The following is a 21,242-nucleotide window of genomic DNA, read 5'->3' on the forward strand; positions in this document are numbered from 1 at the left end:
GGAAGGTCGTCGAGAAAAGCCAAAATAGTGGAATGGACGTCCTTGGAAGATGTGGATTAACGATTAAAAGAAATAAAGAAAAACATAAAATAGCGATTGAAAGGCAGATCCTGGTCCCGTTCGAAGATCCGTTCACTAATATAACTCGAAATGACCTCGAAATCTTAGTCCTTGTACTTGTTCGCAAGGTGATCCAAAAAGACGGCAAAGGTATCCGTTCCATAGCGAGACGAGTTAAGCGACACTAGTTAAATTCTTCAAGTGTCAAGAAAAGTTCACGAGTCGTGTTTTTCTTTGTTTCTTATTGTTAATTAAAACGGAACCAGATAAAATTATTATCGATACGTTCTCTTTGTTTTAATCACGTACGATAAACGGGATTAATCAATTTTCAAAATACATTTTTCCTTTTGTTCCTTAAAAATATATAATTATTTGGCTAAATAACGCAACGTGTATTAACCAACACACATGAAAAACTTATTACAAAAATCATTTCTAATATCTCTTCGGTAGCAACGTAATCCGTACAAATTGCATTCTCAACAATGATTGAAATTACGTTTCGTAGTTTTACTCGCCGACAAATAATGTGATTCTCAAGTTATACCTTACGTCTGGCATTTGGCTAGAACATTTTCATCGGAATAAGATCGTGTAACACAATGGAATAACATGAAAGACGGGCATCCTTATTATTATAGATATGATTTATCTGTATAATAATGATTCTATCATGAGGGATGCGTAACAAACTTTAAAGGTCATAATCGTGTAAAATATCGAACGAGAATATAACGTTTAATAGATCGAAAATATTTAATAGATTTTAGCTTAAACATTTTTAATAGATCTTAATCTAAAAAAATAAACACAAAGGTCGGAAAATTAACACGAAAGACGGAAATTGTCGACTTCGGTGTGGTCTCAACCATAACACGTGATTACTCGTTGCCAAGATCGTATAAGCCGCTAATAATTCGCCCGTATAATAAATATAATTGAATTCGTTGCACTTAGTCATGAACGAACAATTGTTAAAAACGTAATTGCGAAGAACGCTACGTGATTACATACTGAAAAGGAATCGAGAGAATGGGATGCTACGTAGAGTCGCCTATAATTCAAAACTAAATAGCTTACGAATCGACCGTAAATTTCTTTTTATCTTTCTCCAGTCGGATTTACACCAAATTCATTCGAGTCGAATTACTCCTTTCGTATCTAGATACGTATGTACATAGGTATGTGTAATACTTGTATCTACGTAAATGCTCGTTTTCATCGCAGGTATGCGTGTCTCATTAAAATCCTTTATAGTGGTGGCTGAAGCGAGGAGTGGCCGTTAACTCGAGACAAGATTTGCAACGAAAAATTACAAAATCCAGTTAGTATCTAAAAGATGCCTTTCGCAAGGAAGACTGTGGTTTTCGGCGTAGTACCTACTCTATACCGGCACCTTTTCGTGAGAGAGATATTTATATAATTTTCACATGAGTCTCTCTAAGAACATCACAGACTTCTTATCGAATTATATAATTTCAGGTAAAGCTCGAAAACATAAGAATGTGAAGAGTATTAAATCATTGTACGGATAACGATCTTCTAGACTGGACACTCGTCGATGCTTTGAATCAAAGTACTATATACGTAAAAGGAATGTGACCTTAAGAGAAAACAAAATTATACGTGTCTTTACGTGTAACAGAGTAAATTGAACGATAAACATCTTTCTCGGTGACTCATCGCAGCGGTCACGACTTCTATCACCTCGTTTTTCTCAAACTGATAAAATGGATATCGAGTGTATACATATATGTATGTATGTACATGTATACATATTTCTTTCCGATATACATACACACACACATATATATATATATATCGGAAATAAATCGCAACGTTACAATCTATACATTACTATATAGCTCGGAATATAACGTGAGGAGGGGTGTAACGAAGGACCTACGAAGTCCGGAGAAGTGAAAGTCGTGCGAATGAAGGTGAGGGAGAGAGAAAGAGAAAAAGAGAGAAAGAAAGAGAGAGAAGCAGAGAGAGAGAGAGAGAACACAGGATAAAAGAGTCGACGAGTGAATGAGTGAAAGTGAGTTGGAATACCAAAGCGAGCCTTTGAAACTGGAGCACGTCTTGCATAATGTCGGACACTTTAAAATGGTTAAAGGCGTTCCGTATACACACACGCCTTCTGTTTGTCTATCTTCAAAGTCTACTTTTCTCTCTCTTTTTCTCTCTTTATAGTCGGTAAATAAATATTTCTTTTATAGAAGACATAGGTATACTTCCACTCTGTCTTCTATAAAAACAAGTGTCTTTCAAAAGAATTATAAAACAGTCCCATCGATATGCAAATCTTGGAAAGAAAAATAATGACAGGAAGGAGAATAACGACGTTCTAAGTGTCGATCATTCGTTTATGCCCATTCGCGGAGATAATTCGAGTGAAATTTGTCCGCGCGATAGAGAGAAATGATGGTGATTCGTGCGAGTTCGGTCAAATCCGATCGCAAATGTAATTACGTGGCATAAAAAGTAAATAATTAGATTTAGAGATCGTAAATCATAGAAGTTTTTCTTTAGTACGGAAGGTAATAAATCGTAGAAAGGGAACCAATTTCGGACCTTGGTAAATATACTGATTGCATAAGAATTCTCTAAACTTATTATTACACACCGTAGGCCGAACGGCCCGAGGACGTACGCTTTTTTCCATGTCGATTTCGTCGTCGGTCGTCGAGGTAAATGCGATTACGTGAATGTCGGCGGATCTGTATTCCTTTATTGGATTTAATTGCATTCGAATTGTTGCTGCCGGTCGAAGTCGAAGCTTCCGAACGTGATCGCGTAAAAGGAAATACGAACGATTTTCAGAGAATGCAGAAATTATCGATTGAGTTATGGTATTTGATTCGTATCACTTGCACGAATCACTTTCGAAGAATTCTATCTTTTTCAAAGCCGATAGAGACAAATTCGTATAGAGTTTTTCGTCATTGCCGGTAGCGGAAGTCCAACGATGATTTCTTTTTTTTTTTTTTTTACTTAAAAGTAAACGTTTTTCTTTATTCTTTTTTTTCTTTTTTTAACTTTCTTCGCGTGACTTACATCAGGTCAATTTGGACATAGCACGAAGCATCGAGACGTAACGACAAAATGGCACAAGCGAGCCATTAAACGATTTCAACTTTTCGTCCTACGTAGGTACTCAAGAAAGTTGAGTCTTATTCTTTACGATCGGAAATGTCCGATCGCAAACTTCCGCTTTCCAAATCGTAACTTATCGCGATTTCTTTGCAGAAATCTACCAAGGGATAACTCTTTCGCCTATGTTAGTTGGTTGATTTACATGTTCACCGGTGTGCGCGCGTCGCTCCCTTCACTTTACCAGACTCCATTATCTTCGGTTCAGCCGATATTCTATTGCGAACGAAATAATCGTTAAACATTCCGAACAATCTCACTTCTTGTTCGTGAACGTTTTTAAACATTCTCAAACGAATGATACAATGTATATACTTATACATTTAATACTTATGACAGATAATAAGACTTTAAGTTTTATTTTCCAACGGATAAAAAAGTCGACACGTAAGATTTATTTTCTTGCAGCCGATTGCGTCAGACGTTACGAACGCATCCGCCGATTATGAAGAACGCACTATGTATGTTTAATGCAAGCAGATGCACGATCTTCTTCGTCTTCTACTATACTCACTAAGCATCGGAGGATACTACCGTCAAAGGTCGCTACTTAAGAATACCGACGTTACTGATAATTAATGTCTAAACTTGAACGATGACCAAATACAGCTTCTATTTACGCGTCATCGGATCCATAGTAGTAACGTTAACATAAAAGATTTTCCGAGACGTTGAATTATAAGCCATTCCTTCAAAGTACTGATCGTACACCTAATCCTACCTAGATCGATAGACCTCATTTTCTTTCTTAGCAATGGCAAGATCACTCTCGCGAGATCGTTCTACTCGAGATGAAGTCGGTCAGCCGTCGTATTTTAAAATCGGGACCCACATCTGCGTGTCCCTTTGCTACGTCCGTCGTTCTTGCTTAATCTTGACGAACCTAATCTTGCAACGTCATCGCTGATACGACGAAAATCTTTCTTTCTCTCTTTCTCACTTGTGAAGAAACTCTTAACAGATGCCGATACGCACGAGGAGTTGCGAGCAAGAAGGCCAAGACCTCTGAAGTGGTTGTGCCACACGTTTTTGACGATCAACGAACGAAATCTGCGAGAAAAAGAGATTTCTTCTTTTTAAAATATCTCTTTCACGTCGATTCATGATAAGATAGATCTAACGAGCCGATATATCTGACGTAGTTAAAAAGTGAAAACTTGCTACGTTTTAAAGGAAACAACCGAACGTGGGAGAAAAGCTTCACACAAAGTTTTTCTTTTTGATCATTTTCGACGATCTCTTTTACTTTTTACGTTTACTGCATAATTGCTTTATCGTGAATCTACATTCTATAAGATGCATACAACAAAAAAAAGCTATTCGTGTCGGAAGAAGCGCATCGATAAGATCAATTAATATTCACGAAACGTTTAACCCTGCAAAATATAGAAATAACGAGATGAACTTAAAGTAGATATATATTACAATTATCATACCTTTCGTTTCACGTAACACCGGATATAAGAATACAGAGACCGATCGTATATCCAAAGTTCGTGGGAGAGAAGAGAGCAAGAACATTAATTATAAGGAGCGATCATGCGCTTTGCTGGAGAGCATGATAGGATCACCTTCGTGCGATAATCGTGATTTTATCGGGCGAGTAAGAGTCAGAGAAAGAGAAAGAGAAAGAGAGAGAGAGAGAGAGAGAGAGAGGAAGAGAGAGGATTAATAATAATGAGAGAGTCGAGTATTCTTCAAATGGACGTCCGTACAGATTCTTTCGTTGAAGTTGCCCTTTTCCAACGATTAATCCGTTTATGTAAGTCGGAGAAAAGAGAAGAAATAAACGTTATGGATAAATAAAACGCGAAGGATTGGACGGTGAACGCCCAACGATATCGAAAGGAACACCCACTCACGATCCTTCGTTCCCTGAAGATTACTAAAGGCACCTCGACCTCCTCGGCATTCGAGCTTCTATCCCACGATCGGTTTATACGTTAAGGATCCGCGTTCTGAGTCATACCATTCTGACGGAAAATATCATAGAATACTCTCGATATTTATTCGACAGTATCCCTTTATACACAAAACCGAATTAATAATCGAGAAAATATGTGAATCCTTGACGAAGAAAACTTTCGACCTTTTCATCGATCGTTAAAACGTCGATAAATTTTCGATATCGTTGAATCACAATGTGAACTTTTAATTTATTACGTATTATTTATCTGTTTATTGATAATACTTCTTTCACATAATCTTACTAGATTAGCTAATACGTATTCTTGAGTGAGTTATCCGACTCGTCTATTCAAAGAAAAAGACGTAGGTAGATAAGTATTAGGTAGTAAAAAGCTTATTTAACATAAAACGACGATAATACCGAAAATTTCGGCTTATGTAATCGAAGACGTAACATTTTATTGATCCAACTCAAAAATGATTATGTAGCATCGAATTATATTCGGGTCCTCAACCTCTTGATCCTTGCGTGCAATTTACAGGAAGGAAAAATCATTGCGAAAGTATCGCCGCGCTCCGTTACTTCATTAAACATAATTATTGCGTTCGAATGTTCCGACCGAGTACGCAATTAATCATTGTACCGTGAGACCAAATTGTCGAACTATCCGAAACCATCGGAATTTGCCCGGAATGATTCGGTGAAAAATTAATGACTTACTAAATCATTCTAAGTATCCGAAAAGAACCTTACGTTTCATGTTTTCGTCGATTCGTTATGCTATCGAGACACGAGAATGTTAGTGAAATAATATATACACTAAGGACACAAATTTGTTTCGAAAGAAATCGATATTTAGAAAAATAAAATTCGGATAATCGTATAATCAAAATATACATTATTTAGACATAAGCCTCAATGAGTCAAGGTCACCATACGAACAGTTGCCGTACGACTTTCCTAAACAAAAATGACTCCTTCCAAGGCCGGAAGGATTACTTGGCAAAAATGCAAACCACCTGTGACGTTTAAGAAACTCGAATCACACTTTGTAGAGAGAGAGAGAGAGAGAGAGAGAGAGAGAGAGAGCATAAGAAGAACTAATCTATTCTTCTCACGATCTTTATCGATTTATGTACTATAAAAAAAAATTTTTCTTCTATCCACATGAATTCTCGATCAACGTAGATCTTTTTTTCTGTCCCTGGCACACGTCGACGACTTTCTCCTTTGAGTTCGTGATGCAAGAACGTTCGTACATGGTATATGTTAACTATATATTCGCTATAGCAACTGGACGATCACGAATTTATCTTTGCAAATTAATTGCTCGTAATAAAAAATTATTTAACACGATTATCTTAAAAGTGCGTGGGAGCCAAACGAGTTGGTTACTTCTTATACAAAGTTTACTAAAACTGGATGTGTGCCAGGAACGTCGTAATCGTCTTACATAGCCGATCTTGAACGTGCTGTAATCTTGAACGGTTATGATCCTAACGAAAGGAAACAGATAAACCCATATTCTTGCGGTTCGTTGCACGGCACGCGAACACGATTTAAGGATCTTATCGAAGAACCATCAAGCTTCTTGAGACGAGACACAGAGTCGATCAACGTGTCTCTCTATATCACTCTCACTAGACGTGGAAGGTCGAGCACCCACGTATACGTAATTGCCAGCTGCACGAGCGCGTACGTGCAATGATTCGCGAGCAACGAATTCGTGTTGCGAATAGCATGTAACGAGGTGAACGTTTGTATGCGCTTCTCTACGTTCTCTTTCCTTTTCTTTCTACCTTCTCCTGTTTCTCTTTAATCGATCAGCTGGTCGGAGAGAAACAGACACGTTTAATATTTTACTGTTGAAAGGCATGGAGAATATTTTCTCTCTCACTTTTTCTCGTTTTCAACGAGCTTACAAGCACTGCACAGTGTACGTGCGAACTTTAAAATGTCGTGCTGTCGACGAAAGTCAGCGAACAAACACGAACACGAACGAATCGTTGGTGAAAGTATTTTGTTGATAAAAACAAAAAAATATATGTCCACTGGTAAAAATAATCGAATATAACGTCACGTTGCAAAAGAAAAACACGATTTTCAACAAATTTTTATATTTTTCGATCGTCGATCTTACGTTAAGAATTTTAATCGATAACGCTGGATTTTATTATTACGATGCGATAAGAAAAAAATAATATCGAGCGAATCGAATTTTACAAAACTATTTTACATTTATTTCTAGTTATTCGGTGAAGGCCAAAAGCATATGGAGAATGTAAGCTGTCGTTTCTCTCTCTCTCTCTCTCTCTCTCTCTCTCTCTCTCTTTATTTTTTTATCTTCCCTCTCAGACTTTCGATCACTCCCGGAAAGGTTAGCCTGCATAATAGATACACGAGATTACGCAAGAAACATGTTTATAATACGCTCCATGAGACAATTGTCCCTCGTGCGTGTATCTATCAGTTCGATCGCTCTTTGCTTATAAAAACGCTGACCTCCATTGTTTTTTTCCACGCATCTGATCCAGATGATCGATCGATCATTCGACGATCGAGATTTCGTAGAAAATATTTCTTCTATCTTTTGTGTGGCTCGTTCTTTATTTTCTTTTGTTTTTCACATTACATATAGATCGATCGGAAAACTTGTTTACGTCATAGAACGAATAAGGCGGATACGAATCTCACAAAGGAGCCTTCTCTTATGATTAATCTCGATCTACGATCTCCGATGAGATTTATCTCGAAGAAAGAACAAGAAAAAAAAGTTAAGTACGATTTCCAGGTCATTTGCAAATTTGATTTCTCGCTTACCGTTTTGATTTTCGTCATAACTTCTTTTGCAATGAACAGTCTATCGTGAACATAACGGAACTGATCGAATCGATTATCGTTAGATTCTATTTAAGATATCGAATTAGTGCACGCTACGTTACGTTTAGCACAGCCGTTGATATGCAAAGTTTGTCGAAAGAAAAGGAGGAAGAAAGAAAAATCGAAGGGGCGTTGATAATGCGATTCATGCAATCAACGAGAACGGAGTAGAACGAACGGCGATCGTGATCAAGAGCAGGATCGCGGCCTGTGAAAAATAGATCAAAGTCATGCGATCGTTCGCGTTCGAGTTGTGATTGCACATCGACGAGTGATTTCCAAATTGGTCGCGACCTTCCTTCCTTTTACATATATCGTAAAGAGGAACGATCGTTGGCGTTACATCGAGATCTTTTCTTTCCTTCGAGTTAAATTATCTAAAGAAATATTCTAAAATATTTTATCTTACGTCAATTCGTTATTATCTTGAAAAATTTGCGTAGGTTTTACTACGCATATACGAACACATTTATCGGCAAAACTTTTATAAATGGTTAACACTTATTTTGAAACCTATTTCGATCTTTTGACTAAGTTGGTTATTTCGTTGTTAAGCATAGGACGATCTAATCTCGTACATTTCGATCAAAGTTAGAAAGTCGGAAATATTTATCTTTAAAGTACGTTTTTATTTCGCGAAAGTCAATTTTCTTTAATTGGCTACTTTTCGCCTAGATATATTACGTTACAAGTTATCATTTTTCCCCAAAATCACATATTCTAACTATAATATATATATATATATATATATATATATATATATATATCGTCTATTCTATAACACTTGAAAAACGAATCTTCCTGTTAGAAAAATAATGATCGAGGCGGTAATGAAGGCGAGATCGGTAAGAGTGGTTTTTAAGTATTATTCCGCGAAAACCGGTCCTTCAATGTTGCAATTCCATGCCGGAGTTTTTAGCAGCAAGCACCACCGCGTGCACCGCTGCAATTTCGCTTTCACAAGCACTTGCAAGATATATCCGCGATGTTGAAGAGGTAGAATTCGAAACCGCGATATCGAGAATCGAAATCGTTTTTAAACTCCAGGAAAAGGCTGAGAATATCCAGATACTTATAAGGATGTAAGCATCATTTTATAAATTTCATCATTTTATTTTTCTCACGTAAGCAAACATTTTTACTGAAACATTTCAAAATATTCATTGATCGATCTAGTATTTATTTAGTTTTTTTTTTTTTCTTTTTTTCGTTCCTAAAGAAACCGATCTCGTGTTATGTGTACATGTGTAAGGAAAAGTATTCGTTACGCATCGAGAATCACTTCATTTTTATTTAACAGTTCTCTAACTTGGCACGTTTGAAACGTACGTTGATCGACAACTGGATAGTGTCGGAAGTTGGACTTATCTTCGGATTAAAAGAAAGAAAAGTTTCCTTTGAATTTTCATTGAAATTGTTCAGCTTCGTTAAAAAAAAACTAAAGGTTTTGTTCCAAGAAACTGGTTAATATTTAATATCGTTCTAATTTTCTGTCTCGATAAAAAGGTCACTATTGAATTAATGTAACTACTATCTCCGAAGAAATCATTAGCTGTTATAAATAAAAGAAAAAAAAAAGATTCTTGTAAATTCATCACGATTCATTTAAATGTGAGACTTCAATCTCAATTTCATAATGATATTACTCCGAGAGCACATGAAGTGTAAATATATCTTTGAATGCATAACATCTCCTCGATTATCCTCTTGATCCTAATTAGCAGATCCTTTCGAATATCATGATCGTGCTTTAACTTTTTCTTCTTCGTACATTCAATGCGTTAGCGAAGCTGTAATTTCTTACTTCATTCGTATGAAACATTAATCGTCTTTGTAACGAGAACTTTATCATGAGTTTAACTATTCGAAAGATCGAAAGATATAAACTATCCCATCGACATAGATTAACTACGCTTGAGTAGAACCGAAAATTTTCTAATAACATAATCTATAAGACAAAAAACGGAACGTGGACAAGATCGTTGGAACTTGTGAGATCTGGAAACAAATCTCAAGGCTGTAAAGATATCGAGAGGCGTTAACCAGGCACGTAGAGTCGGAACTCGACGTTGATATATGTATGTTGTACGTTCACCGACATAAGAACATGAGATCTATGCAGATCTCGTGGTCACATGTATTCTACGTAATATCCCGTTATATCTGCACGGTAAATCCGTGTATAGGTCTTTGAGAAAACAAATAAAGACTCGCTTTCGTGGCGAGAAAGAATGCATTGACCGGAAAATACACGTGTATATGTATAATACACACACATGCGCACATGCACATTTAATACACGCACATAGCATACATACATATATACATATATATATATATATGCATATATATATGTATATGTATATGTATATGTATAATGCATACATTGTGTATACATTTTAAATTATATACTCGAGATAGTTTTCTATGTGTACGTATGTTCCATATTTGACGATCGTATAGTATTAACATAGGTTCCACGAGAAAATCCATGAGAACGCACGTTGTCTTTGCATCGAACAATCTCTATCGAATTCTTCTATTGTTTCGCGATCGATATTACACGTTCTTCGAAACAATCTTTCCTTAGAAAAGATCAAAACGAAGAACTTACCGTTAGATCGAAGAGAATCGTTGCCTGCAGCATTTCTTCTTCTTCTTCTTCTTCTTTTTTTTTTCTTCTTCTTTAGCATTCTAATGAAAAGCATGCGGTTGTCTCCTCGTCCTTGAAGCATCGTCGTGCATTTTAAATAATCGTCGTTCTTGGCTTGGAGTCAAAGAAAAGTAACGTGATTGTGGCGACGTAGAGACGTCTCGTTCAAGCTCTCGATCGATCGACTTTCTATCCCACTTTCAAGTATTTCCGGAGAAAAAGAAGGATGATGTAGATTTTAAAGAGAGATAGAGAAAGAAGAACACGAACGGACGAGTTTTCCTTCGAAATTCACAAATCTCGAAAACGTAAACGGCTACTTTTCAAACCATTTCGGAATTTTCCCAACGAAAAGTATGGGAACGACTGTGTCGACGCAATATCGACATATTGCTCAAGTTTTCGTATTGTCTTACTTCAGCTTTCACGGTATTGACTCGTGTATTTCTTCCTTACTTGATATGAAGAAAAATCACACGGTGTTTAACGAAGACGATTCATTTCGGTTCCGTACTCGTGACACATTCCTTCTTTTATTTTGAAAACTTCGAAATCTGATGGGTCTGTCGTAAACAATCAACGTCATTTTCCTTTCATAATTTCATTTCTATTCATATTCGTAAATTTTGTTTACTACTTCATTTTTAAATGAAGACAATCGTCTCGATGATAATCATTTTTCTTTCTTTTCTTTTTTTTTTTCTTTTTCTTTTTCTTTTTCTTTTTCTGTAATGACGAAGAAGCACTTTCGTGCGATATATCACACAACGATTAAATGTACCGTGTGAGCACAAATGAAGAAATCATTTCCTCCGTTGAGATTCACGCGTCGAGTCACCACCCCGTGGGCTTTTGCGTGTAGGCCGCCGATAGACGGTAAGTCACCTATACGAGCGCGATATATTTCTCGACGGTTCGCCATACACCGACTATGCTATTTCTTTATCTCTTCATCCTTTTTCCTCTTTTATACTTTGAGCACGCATCACCAACTTGATATATCCCATAGCAAGGCGAGACTTACGACATGATACTAAAAGAAACGTATGGAGTCGAGTATCTCTCTATACTCGCCGTACTGAATATCATTTCTTCGACATTTTTACGTTAAAAACAAATAGAAAAAAAAAAGGAGAATTTATATACTCTTCCTACGACAAGGTAAATGATGGTTGTTGGAAAAAGAACGTATCGCAAAATCTCTATTGACTTTCTCGTCTATCCTTGCGATCATATCATCAAAAGACGTGACCTATGTCATCGAGGTATCGATAAATATATATCAATATATATAAATCGTGAGAACACAATGCGATAATATTACCTCTGACGTTCTCCAAGTACTTACATACATAAGTACGTCTATCTATCGCGTGTATACAAGTTGAACTTCCATCGTATGGACATGTGTATCACGTCCATAAAACACGGAGATCATTGAACATCTCATGAATATCACTACCCTCCACAACGATCTCTATAATTATCCTAATTATACTTGTTAGATCTTTTAAAAAATAGAATTTTTTGACATCATTTTCAGAACATCGACAGAAATATATTTGTAATTGACATAATCGTTATGAGAACGTGATCAAGCGGACGCAGATAAACGATCCTATACAAAAACTTCGAATGATACATTCAACGAATATGTCGATTTAATAACATACAGATGATTAAAACGATGTCATTAACCGATGATTCTCAATCATCGAGGAAGGAGAAAACAACCTCTCTCTCTCTCTCTCTCTTCCCCCCTCTCCCTCTCTTTGCATTAGAGAAAGTCTACAAGCTCGTTCGGTAAAACAAAGTAGCCGTTTCGATGATATCGACTAATCTATGAGTAAACGCGTAACTTAAAGAGATTTATAATTTAATGACACGGTCCGTACGCTAGCACACGGACACTACTTTCTCCGTACTCCGCTTACATGGAACGTGCGGTTGATTCTATACAATGATCATTTCAATCAAGCATCGTTAAGACGATTTAAACAGAAAAAAAAAAAAACATTTTCTATCAGCGATCAATATTTCTCATTAATAAATTAAATAAAATTATCTAATCTTTGTTAGAGTATTATAAAAATTAAAAAACAACATTCGTTCAACTTCTTCATTTTCGTCATTTTCGAGATTAATCTGAAGCTTATGTTTTTCTTTTTTATCACTCCGTTTTTATTATTTCAACTCAAAGAGAAAGGAACGCGCGCAACTGGAAAATTCATCGTTGATTCGCCTTTCTACGTACGCGAGGGCAATCCGAGTGTGCGTGAGTGCGCGACGTGGTTACGTGCCACGCGTGTTTCTTAATACTGTATACAGTTACAGTAAGATTTCCGTGGGAGTGGAACCGATCGGTCCCACGGACCGATCAAGGTTTTACGTTACCGATCTAACAACGTCGAGAAAGGAGCATTAAGCGGTCTTATCTTTCTCTCCCTTCCTCCTCCGTACCCCTTCCTTCAAACACCCTACCTTTCTCGTCAAACTATTATTTCATAGTGTTAATAAAACGTAAGTAATCACCGTTCTAACCCACATTACTCCGTGGAAAGACAAAGCCCTTCCTCGAATCCGGTTCAAGACGTTCAATGACGGTGAATGGAAATTGCATCGACACAGATCATATCAATTTTCTTAAGAAACTTATATAAATATATATATATATATATATAACAGATCTATACATTTTATAACATTAGCGTAAAATCGAATTATTTCATTCGAAATGCATTTTAATTCGAATAAGATAAATAATTTAAAAGAAAATGTATACAATTTTCGATGATTCCTTAGGTCCATTACCACCAAACGTCAAGGCTTTCATCCGGTTTTGCAAGGAAGGTCAAAGTCTCGGGCAGGTTTGTTCGAGCCAATATGTACCTACTTATTTCGTGTGACTAACGTCCGAAGTCATTAAAAAAAAATAATAATAGAGAGTATAGATAGTGATAGCATGGAAAGCTACGTTACTTTTTCAAAATAACGATTTGATCCGGTGCTAGAATGACTTTTAAAAGATATTCGAAAGATATTTCTCCCTATTTTTTTGTCTCTTTTATTAATTTAAATAAAGGAACTCGGAGACAACGTTGTAGAATTCAGCTTCAAGATATTTGTAGGAATTTCAAATATCTTTCTTTCTTTGTCTGCTGTTTATGAGAACTGGACAGAATGGAAAGGTTTCGACCTTGATACATACCTGATTCCAAGATTGTTCACGTATAACAAAGTACTGAAAGTGTGAAGAGAAAGGGGTATCCTTTAGCTGGCTAGCTAAAAAACATCATAAAATTCGACGAGTACTTTTTCTTTTGGGAGTAACAAACATCCAAGAATTTGATGACGCCACATCGCGAAAGAAAAGGATAAAATAAAAAAAAAGAATTTCCAGAATTAAAAGTCCAATCTTTTTGGGAGATGACCGAAGAACAGCATGGTAGGTTCGTAGGCGCCACATATGTTATTTTATAATAGTTTGGAAGTGTGTATCTCAATGAAATATCACTCTTAATGACGATTTTAACGCTCACGATGATCAAAGTGAAATGTGAATGATATGAAAAGAAAAACAAAATATACGTACTCGTATAATTTAGACTCGATACAAACATAGAGAGAGAGCTAGACAAATATAGTCAACATATCTGAGATGAGAATCTCCTTGAGTCCTTTTTCATGGATTCGTTAATTAACCTATGTAACGAGAACGAAGTGGATGATCACACGGTTTGTTGTTTCTGACGTTCGGGAGATTGTGAATGCGATGAAAGTATCCCACGTGCGAAGACACGCGTACGCTCCACGATTGTATTTCATTTTCTTCTGTGTACTACCTTATTTGTTTCTCTCTCTCTCTCTCTCTCTCTCTCTCTCTCTCTCTCTCTCTCTCTCCCCCTCTTTATCTCCCTCTTTCTCTTTCTATCTCATCTAATCAATAACGAACATGTTTATTTTACAGTGCAAATAAAACGACCATACATTGAGATAGTATGAGTATAATATCGTATTATAAAAACAAGACGAAATAATATCGATCTTTGAAAATCGATTTTAAAAATGTTTACATTATAATGATAGTACAAAGTAGTAGCATTGTAATAACGGTAACATTATAGTTACAATAATAGTACAAAGTGTATGTGTATGTGTGTGTGTGCGCGCGTGTGTATGCGTGTGTGTATAAGATTGACCAACAAAATATATTCATCCTGAATAAAATTTGTCCAAACGTGCGAATACTTTTGGTGAACTTTCTCTCGTCAAGTCAAGCGATTACTCGCGATATTTTATTTGCAAGTGACGACGGTTAAACGAGTCACGAATCGAGTTAACTGACGTAAAGGGGAAGGAAAAATTGAGTAATTCGTAATTAAGAGAGAGAGAGAGGACAAAGTACTAGTTTACTATCACGTGTAGTTCCTCCGATTTAAAAGTTAAATGACATCGTGCAAAACTATTTACACCGTCGCTTCGTCGTTCCTTTTGTCAAATCGTAAAATAAAAACAATGTAAGCTTCACGATTACTTAGAAAGTAGACAATAACACGAGGAATAGATTTCGCGAGATGGATTAAGAAACGTAATCGCAATCTACCGAGACGCTTTTCCTCGATTTCCTCGATCATTACGGACACGACAAGACTATAATACCAGTTGAACGTTAAGAATGAATAATCGGTAACTCCCCTACCGATATTTTATTACACAACTCGCGACTTTAAACTACGAACGATTCAATGTACAATGGATACTTATCTACATTGTTAAAAAAGAAAAAAAAATGCTTAATAATCTTGAAGTTCAAATAATAAGTATCGTAATGATAATATTGCAGATATTTGTTGATACTTCTATACGTATTCTTTACAAAAGAAAAGATGCTGAAAAGATAGAAGCGAAAGTCGTCATCGTTCTCTATTTCTCATTTTCTCAGAGTTCAAGGTAACCACTAAGCACACCAAACGGACTAATATTTTCCTACATAGTCATAAAAAGACAAAAGTTTCAATTACAACCTTCTTCACTGACTTCACTCTTTGCTCTATTCGGGAAGATCGATTTCGCAAGAAACGATTAACACAAAATATGAAGGAATAACCACTTAGTAGGCTAATGATCGGTCTTCAAAGCAAAGTTTACTTTTGTCCAGTTTACAAAGAAAATACGTAAGAAGAAGTTCTCGCACGTGCGAAAGTGGCGTAAGACATCATAGCACAACTGAGATCAACCTGCTGTTCGCGCCAATTCTTGAGACGGTTCATTGGCACGAAGGATCGAGAGAGGAGAAATCTCGTTTCTCGATCTCGCGAGCTTCGTTTTCGAGGGCACGCGTTTGCCGTCTCACGAAGATGCTCTCGACAGTTATCGAGATAAATAAATCTTTGTTAGAGAGTTCTTCAAATTTTCTTCCAAGATTATTTACATTGTTATTAACAGCAATTAAAAAAAAAAAAACGTTTAATACAATGAACAAATTCCTATTGTCTCTCCTAAGATTTGTATCGTCTCAATACTGTCCAAAATAAGGAATAGAAGAAAGAAAATCCTTTCACGAGTTGGAGAAGCGATCGGGAAATATTAAATCATTATAGCACCGAGTTCTTTACTTGAACTTACCGATGCGTGGGCGAAGTATCGCGTCTCGAAAAATTCCTGACCTATACGACACAGACTCGGCAGGATCCCTCGCGCAATAAACACTCGGACGTGAAGGTTCGACTTTACTTTAACGGCATGCGAGCCCTTGTGCTATGAGTACGTTCTACAGGTACTCCTTTATAGCTAAATAATTTATCGCTTCCCCCTGCGTTCCTACGGCGAAACAATAGCCATGCCGAGGAGTTGTGTTCTTCAACGTGCCTGTTACGCGATCCTCTACCTAAGCCGGCCCTTTGAGAGAATCCTACGAAAATACTATTAAAACATCGTCTCTTTCTATATTTGCGAAAAGTATTAGAAATTTATATAATACGAAATATATACGTCACATAAACGTTCATTTTTCTGTAACTTTCACTTTAATATTATAATATATAATTATAATAATAACCTATCTCAAAAAAAAAGAAATAAAAAAACCGTTAAGAGATAGATCGTTTAGTAACAATGAAGATGTATCATAATTATTGTCTTTTTAAACGCGCACACATGAATTACGAGTAAAAGAGTTAACGACACTTGAATGCGTCAAATTCTTTGATGAATTAACTTGAGAAAATTTGATATCTTAAAGTAAAGTCGACGATCCGTTTTCTAATCTTCTTAAACTAACATTGAAAGACGTCCGACGAGGATTATTGTAAAATATCTAGCAACCATATTAGGTAACGGCCATGCTATGTGTTACTTTCGCAGGTTGTCGTTGCTAATCGTGAAGAATAATCGACGTCTGACATTTGATAAGCGTGTCTGTCTGGTAATCGAAGGAAATAAATATAATTACGTAATAGACCGTAGTAGCTCGTGATAAACCTTCGCGTACTGCTTCCAATAATATCGAAATAAAAGTAGGACTAATAATATATCTAATTTTTACAATAACAGCAATAACAACTTTACAATAACAATTATTATTATTACGAGTAACAACATTTCCCAATCGTATGAATACGTTAAAACTCTTAAGTGCGACGTAATATAGTTACTATTGCACATTGTATTACACGATTTTATTACATATTGTTTCAAGGACAATTAATAGTCGTAGTAAAAGTTATGATTTCGGAAATCCTCGAAACTCGTTCTCCACGTGTAGAAAATAACAATAATGCAATAAATGAACAAATGAATGTTACATAAGCAACATTATATCCTGTAATAACTAGTGCCACGAAAGAACAACGACTTAGCATAAGAACTCACGTAAGAAGTCGCGTTTCCGAGAGACGATCACAAAGTTCCTTTCAAAGCAAGAACCAAGAGAGAAGTTAAAGAAGCGATATCGGCGCATTGCCCGCGGTAAATTCTTTCTCGTAATTGCAAAGGGGCGAACCCCATGGAGCCGGACACCGATGTATAACACAGCCAAGAGAATATAATAGGCAAGAGTACTCGGACCCCTCCTTACGGCTTATGTACGTTGTTGTAAATTCTCCTCGTAATTGCCAAGGAAGATAGAGAGAGAGAGAGAGAGAGAGAGAGAGAGAGAGAGAGAGAGAGAGAGAGAGAGAAAGAGAGAGAGAAAGAGAAAGAAGAGAAAGAAAGGGAGATAAAGAAGGATACAGTGTGGGTGCCGATGGGATCCTGGAAGAAGGACATCGATGTTTGCTCGAGCTCCATGCAAACTCCTACTTTGCATGTAGATCGGAAAAATAACGTATTTCTATGTTTTCTTACATTCTCAAGTAATATCCAAGAAATAGTATCTCTTTATCTCTCTCTTTCTCTCTCTCTCTCTCTCTCTCTCTCTCTCTTTCTCTCTCTTTGTGGATTATCGTTCTATCTCGTCTTGTTAAAAAAAAAACATCTTTTTTTATAAATACATGGATAATAATGATAAGCAGGCGATATATCGTTCCTTGAAAAACGTAGTGAAGCAGATACGTAGCCCTTGATCTTGCCCCTAGCTAAAATTTGCCATTCTTATCTAAGGATATTCTTGATGCCGCGTGCCAAGAGCTTACGATCCGTTCCGAGCGCGCGTTCCGCTTGAAAGGATACATTATCTTGACGGATAAATTACAAGACGTAAATTTTAACACGACTGTAAATTATCCGCGATAGCCGCGAACGATACTACTCACTACTATATGTATATGCACGTTCCCACCTACGCTCGAAACCAGATCGGGCTCTATAATTCTGCCTTGAGGATTTCCCTTGTTCGCGAAGGGATCTTATGGAAGCCTAAGGTGTAAAACTTGTAACCGAATATTCTAATTGCTTTTATGAAATATTTTTAACAAATAGAACAATTAAAACAAAACGCGGTATTATTTTCTATCAAGATTTAGCTTCGTCATTTTACGTGCAATACGATCATAAACTACGTACTTTCAATATGGCATTAATATCCGTTTGATTATTTTTATTTTCAATAGACGTATTCATATAAGCGATTCGGATGTATCCTGTCATGTTTCGATATCACTAAATCTCATCTCTCTTAATTAGAGTTAGAAGGTTAAACCGATGATTCCCATCATCCTTCCTCCCATTCTCTTAATTCGCATCGATTCCAAGATCGGTGATCGTCGTTAACTAACAAGAAAAAATGGAAAGAGATTTTCGATTTCGTTCTAAACGACAGCTCGATTACATAGTCGGACAACGTTCTTTGGATTACCTCCGGCCGTGGGTATTTCGTAAAGGCAACGTTTCCACACCAAACTCATCTAGCGTGTTACCGAAATGTGGTACAACATAGCCGTTAACATTTCCCTTTGTCTTAATCGTAAAGCGAGGCGAAACTTATCCCCCTCTTTCTCTCGCGACCAAGCTGATTCGCTTCGATACCATTCAAGGTGTTTCGATTGTATTATACTCGCGCTTAGGCAACCCCTTGGAAGAAAGATCGTCTTGACTCGGCTCGATTTTAACGTCGCAATCGAGACGCCTTATAGACTCTAACTACTATTTAAACTGCAAAATGAGAACGATCTTTACGAATGTTTCCTAATATCCTAACAAATAAAAGAGAGAATTAAAGAGATTGATTCGCTTGATAAATCATTTGCCAACGTTTCAAAGGTACGAAAGAATTTGAATCGATGAATAAAGATAAAAATGTGAAGAAACGAAGAAAGAAAATCTCCAAGCTCTACTGCTCAAGATGGCAAGGTAAACGAAAAAAATTTATCTCACACAAGGCGCAAAGTCCACCCTCGGGCTTACCCTCGGGGATCGGAGCTCGCTTTGCCATGCTTGATTTCCGCGTGTGCCAGATAACCAGCCGCGCGGTCATTACGTAAACTGACATTTTCGCGTGTAAAGCGCGAGCCAGTGAAAGATCGGATCGACCGGTATAGCGTTAGCTTCAGTAGAATAGTTCTTTACAGGGTAGTACTCAGTCACTAGACTACTACGTGCTTTCTCGATCGCTATCCTTTCGAGTTCACCGCCTTGAATTTTTTAATCATTATACAAACGATGTCTCCTTTTTAAACGAACTTCCTTTTCATTTCAAATAATTTCCTTTATTATCTATTACGTTTATTCATCGTACTATTATACACCGTTCTCCTTTTTATTTGCAAATTACGAGAAGAAGAATCAGAGAACGTGCGAACGTTCACCGTTCTATTAACGTCCTTCAAACACGATTTACCTACCACAGATTTAACGTACCGTTAAACGAAACGGCTGAGAGTAAATTACTTAGAAAAAATATTAGAAGATCTTTACTTTCTTTACAAGATCATAGATTAGATAGTATCAATCTAAAAAAATAAATTAATAGAATAAGATTAGATAAGGTAGCATAAAATAAACTAAAGGAAAAATTCGAAACGAATCGAATGGAAATTGTTTTCCACAAATCGATCAGACTAGTCTCGTAAATGAAAATATCGATCGTAACTTACCCACTCTCGAGAATACGGCCAGGAATAGCAAAAGACCACTGAGGAGTATCATCTTCCCGAATCTTGTTTTTTTAACGTAAATCAAAATTCTCTATATTTTTCTCAACGCGAACAGTGAGTAGAAAAAATTCAGATATCACGGCTATGTGTAAAAGCCGCCCTTTTTTATCGTATTGGCGCGCGAGCGCACACACACACGCGAGGAGATACGGACGTCCGATCGTTATTAAATAGATTTTCTCCTTTATGCACGAATTACCAGAAAATGTAGAAGAAGGAAAAGAAAATTGATAGAAAGTAAAGGAGAACAAAAAAAAAATTAAAAAAAGAAAAGAAACAAAATGAGAAAGATAATTTGAAAATCAAGGAGAAAATCAAATCGACTGTACGTGACGCTCTTGCAGGTGCTAAAATTCGAGCAAGAAAATAGGCACAAACTCGAAACGCTTTTTCCGTCAAAAAGAAAAGAAAAACTCCTTTCGAGGGAGGAGTCAACGTAAGCGAAGCTTACGAGACCGATGGAGCAGCGTTAATGATAGCGCCGTTTTCAAAGCCGCGAGAGCGCCATCGACGGTCGCAAAACATATGCTACGGTCACGAAGAGAGAAAGGTGACTGGGTATACGCGAGGCGTGCTCGATACCTCCTGTCTTCTTGGCATAGTCACCTTTCTAGCAAAGCAGTAAGAAAGAAGGGAGTATTGGGGCCCGTATCAGAAGCCTCTCTCAACATCATGGTCCCATAAGAGAATTGCCTCTCCACTCATCTCTTCAAAAACATTTTATTCAACCCCAAAATGATCTTGCTCCATAAGAAAATTATCTTCGCAATGCTTAAAAAAATTACAAGACAGAAAAAAGAACGAGGAAAGATCTTATGCGAAAAATAAAATATATCCGGCTTGGTCAACTTTCACGAATCTCAATGATCCTTCCTTTGATACGTCTTTTTCTTTTTTCCTTTATCTGTCTGTTTTATTTCTTTTTTTTTCTTTCTTTCTTTTTTTCTTTTTCTATTTCTCTTTGTCAAACATTACCAACTAAGAGAAAGAC

General features: G+C 36.7%; 1 protein-coding gene across 3 annotated transcripts in view; it reads right to left on the reverse strand.

The window, feature by feature from the left end:
- LOC122631849 overlaps positions 1 to 21,153 on the reverse strand; it is a 36,461-nt gene extending 15,308 nt beyond the window's left edge. For all 3 annotated transcript variants that reach the window (XM_043818000.1, XM_043817998.1, XM_043817999.1), the window contains exon 1: positions 20,192 to 21,153. In XM_043818000.1, coding sequence (XP_043673935.1) covers positions 20,192 to 20,243 — 52 coding nt within the window. In that variant the 5' untranslated portion in view covers positions 20,244 to 21,153. The remainder of the gene's footprint in view (positions 1 to 20,191) is intronic.
- Positions 21,154 to 21,242: the final 89 nt, after the last annotated feature.

The sequence above is a fragment of the Vespula pensylvanica genome, chromosome 9 (genome assembly GCF_014466175.1).
Source record: "Vespula pensylvanica isolate Volc-1 chromosome 9, ASM1446617v1, whole genome shotgun sequence".
Lineage (NCBI taxonomy): Eukaryota > Metazoa > Arthropoda > Insecta > Hymenoptera > Vespidae > Vespula > Vespula pensylvanica.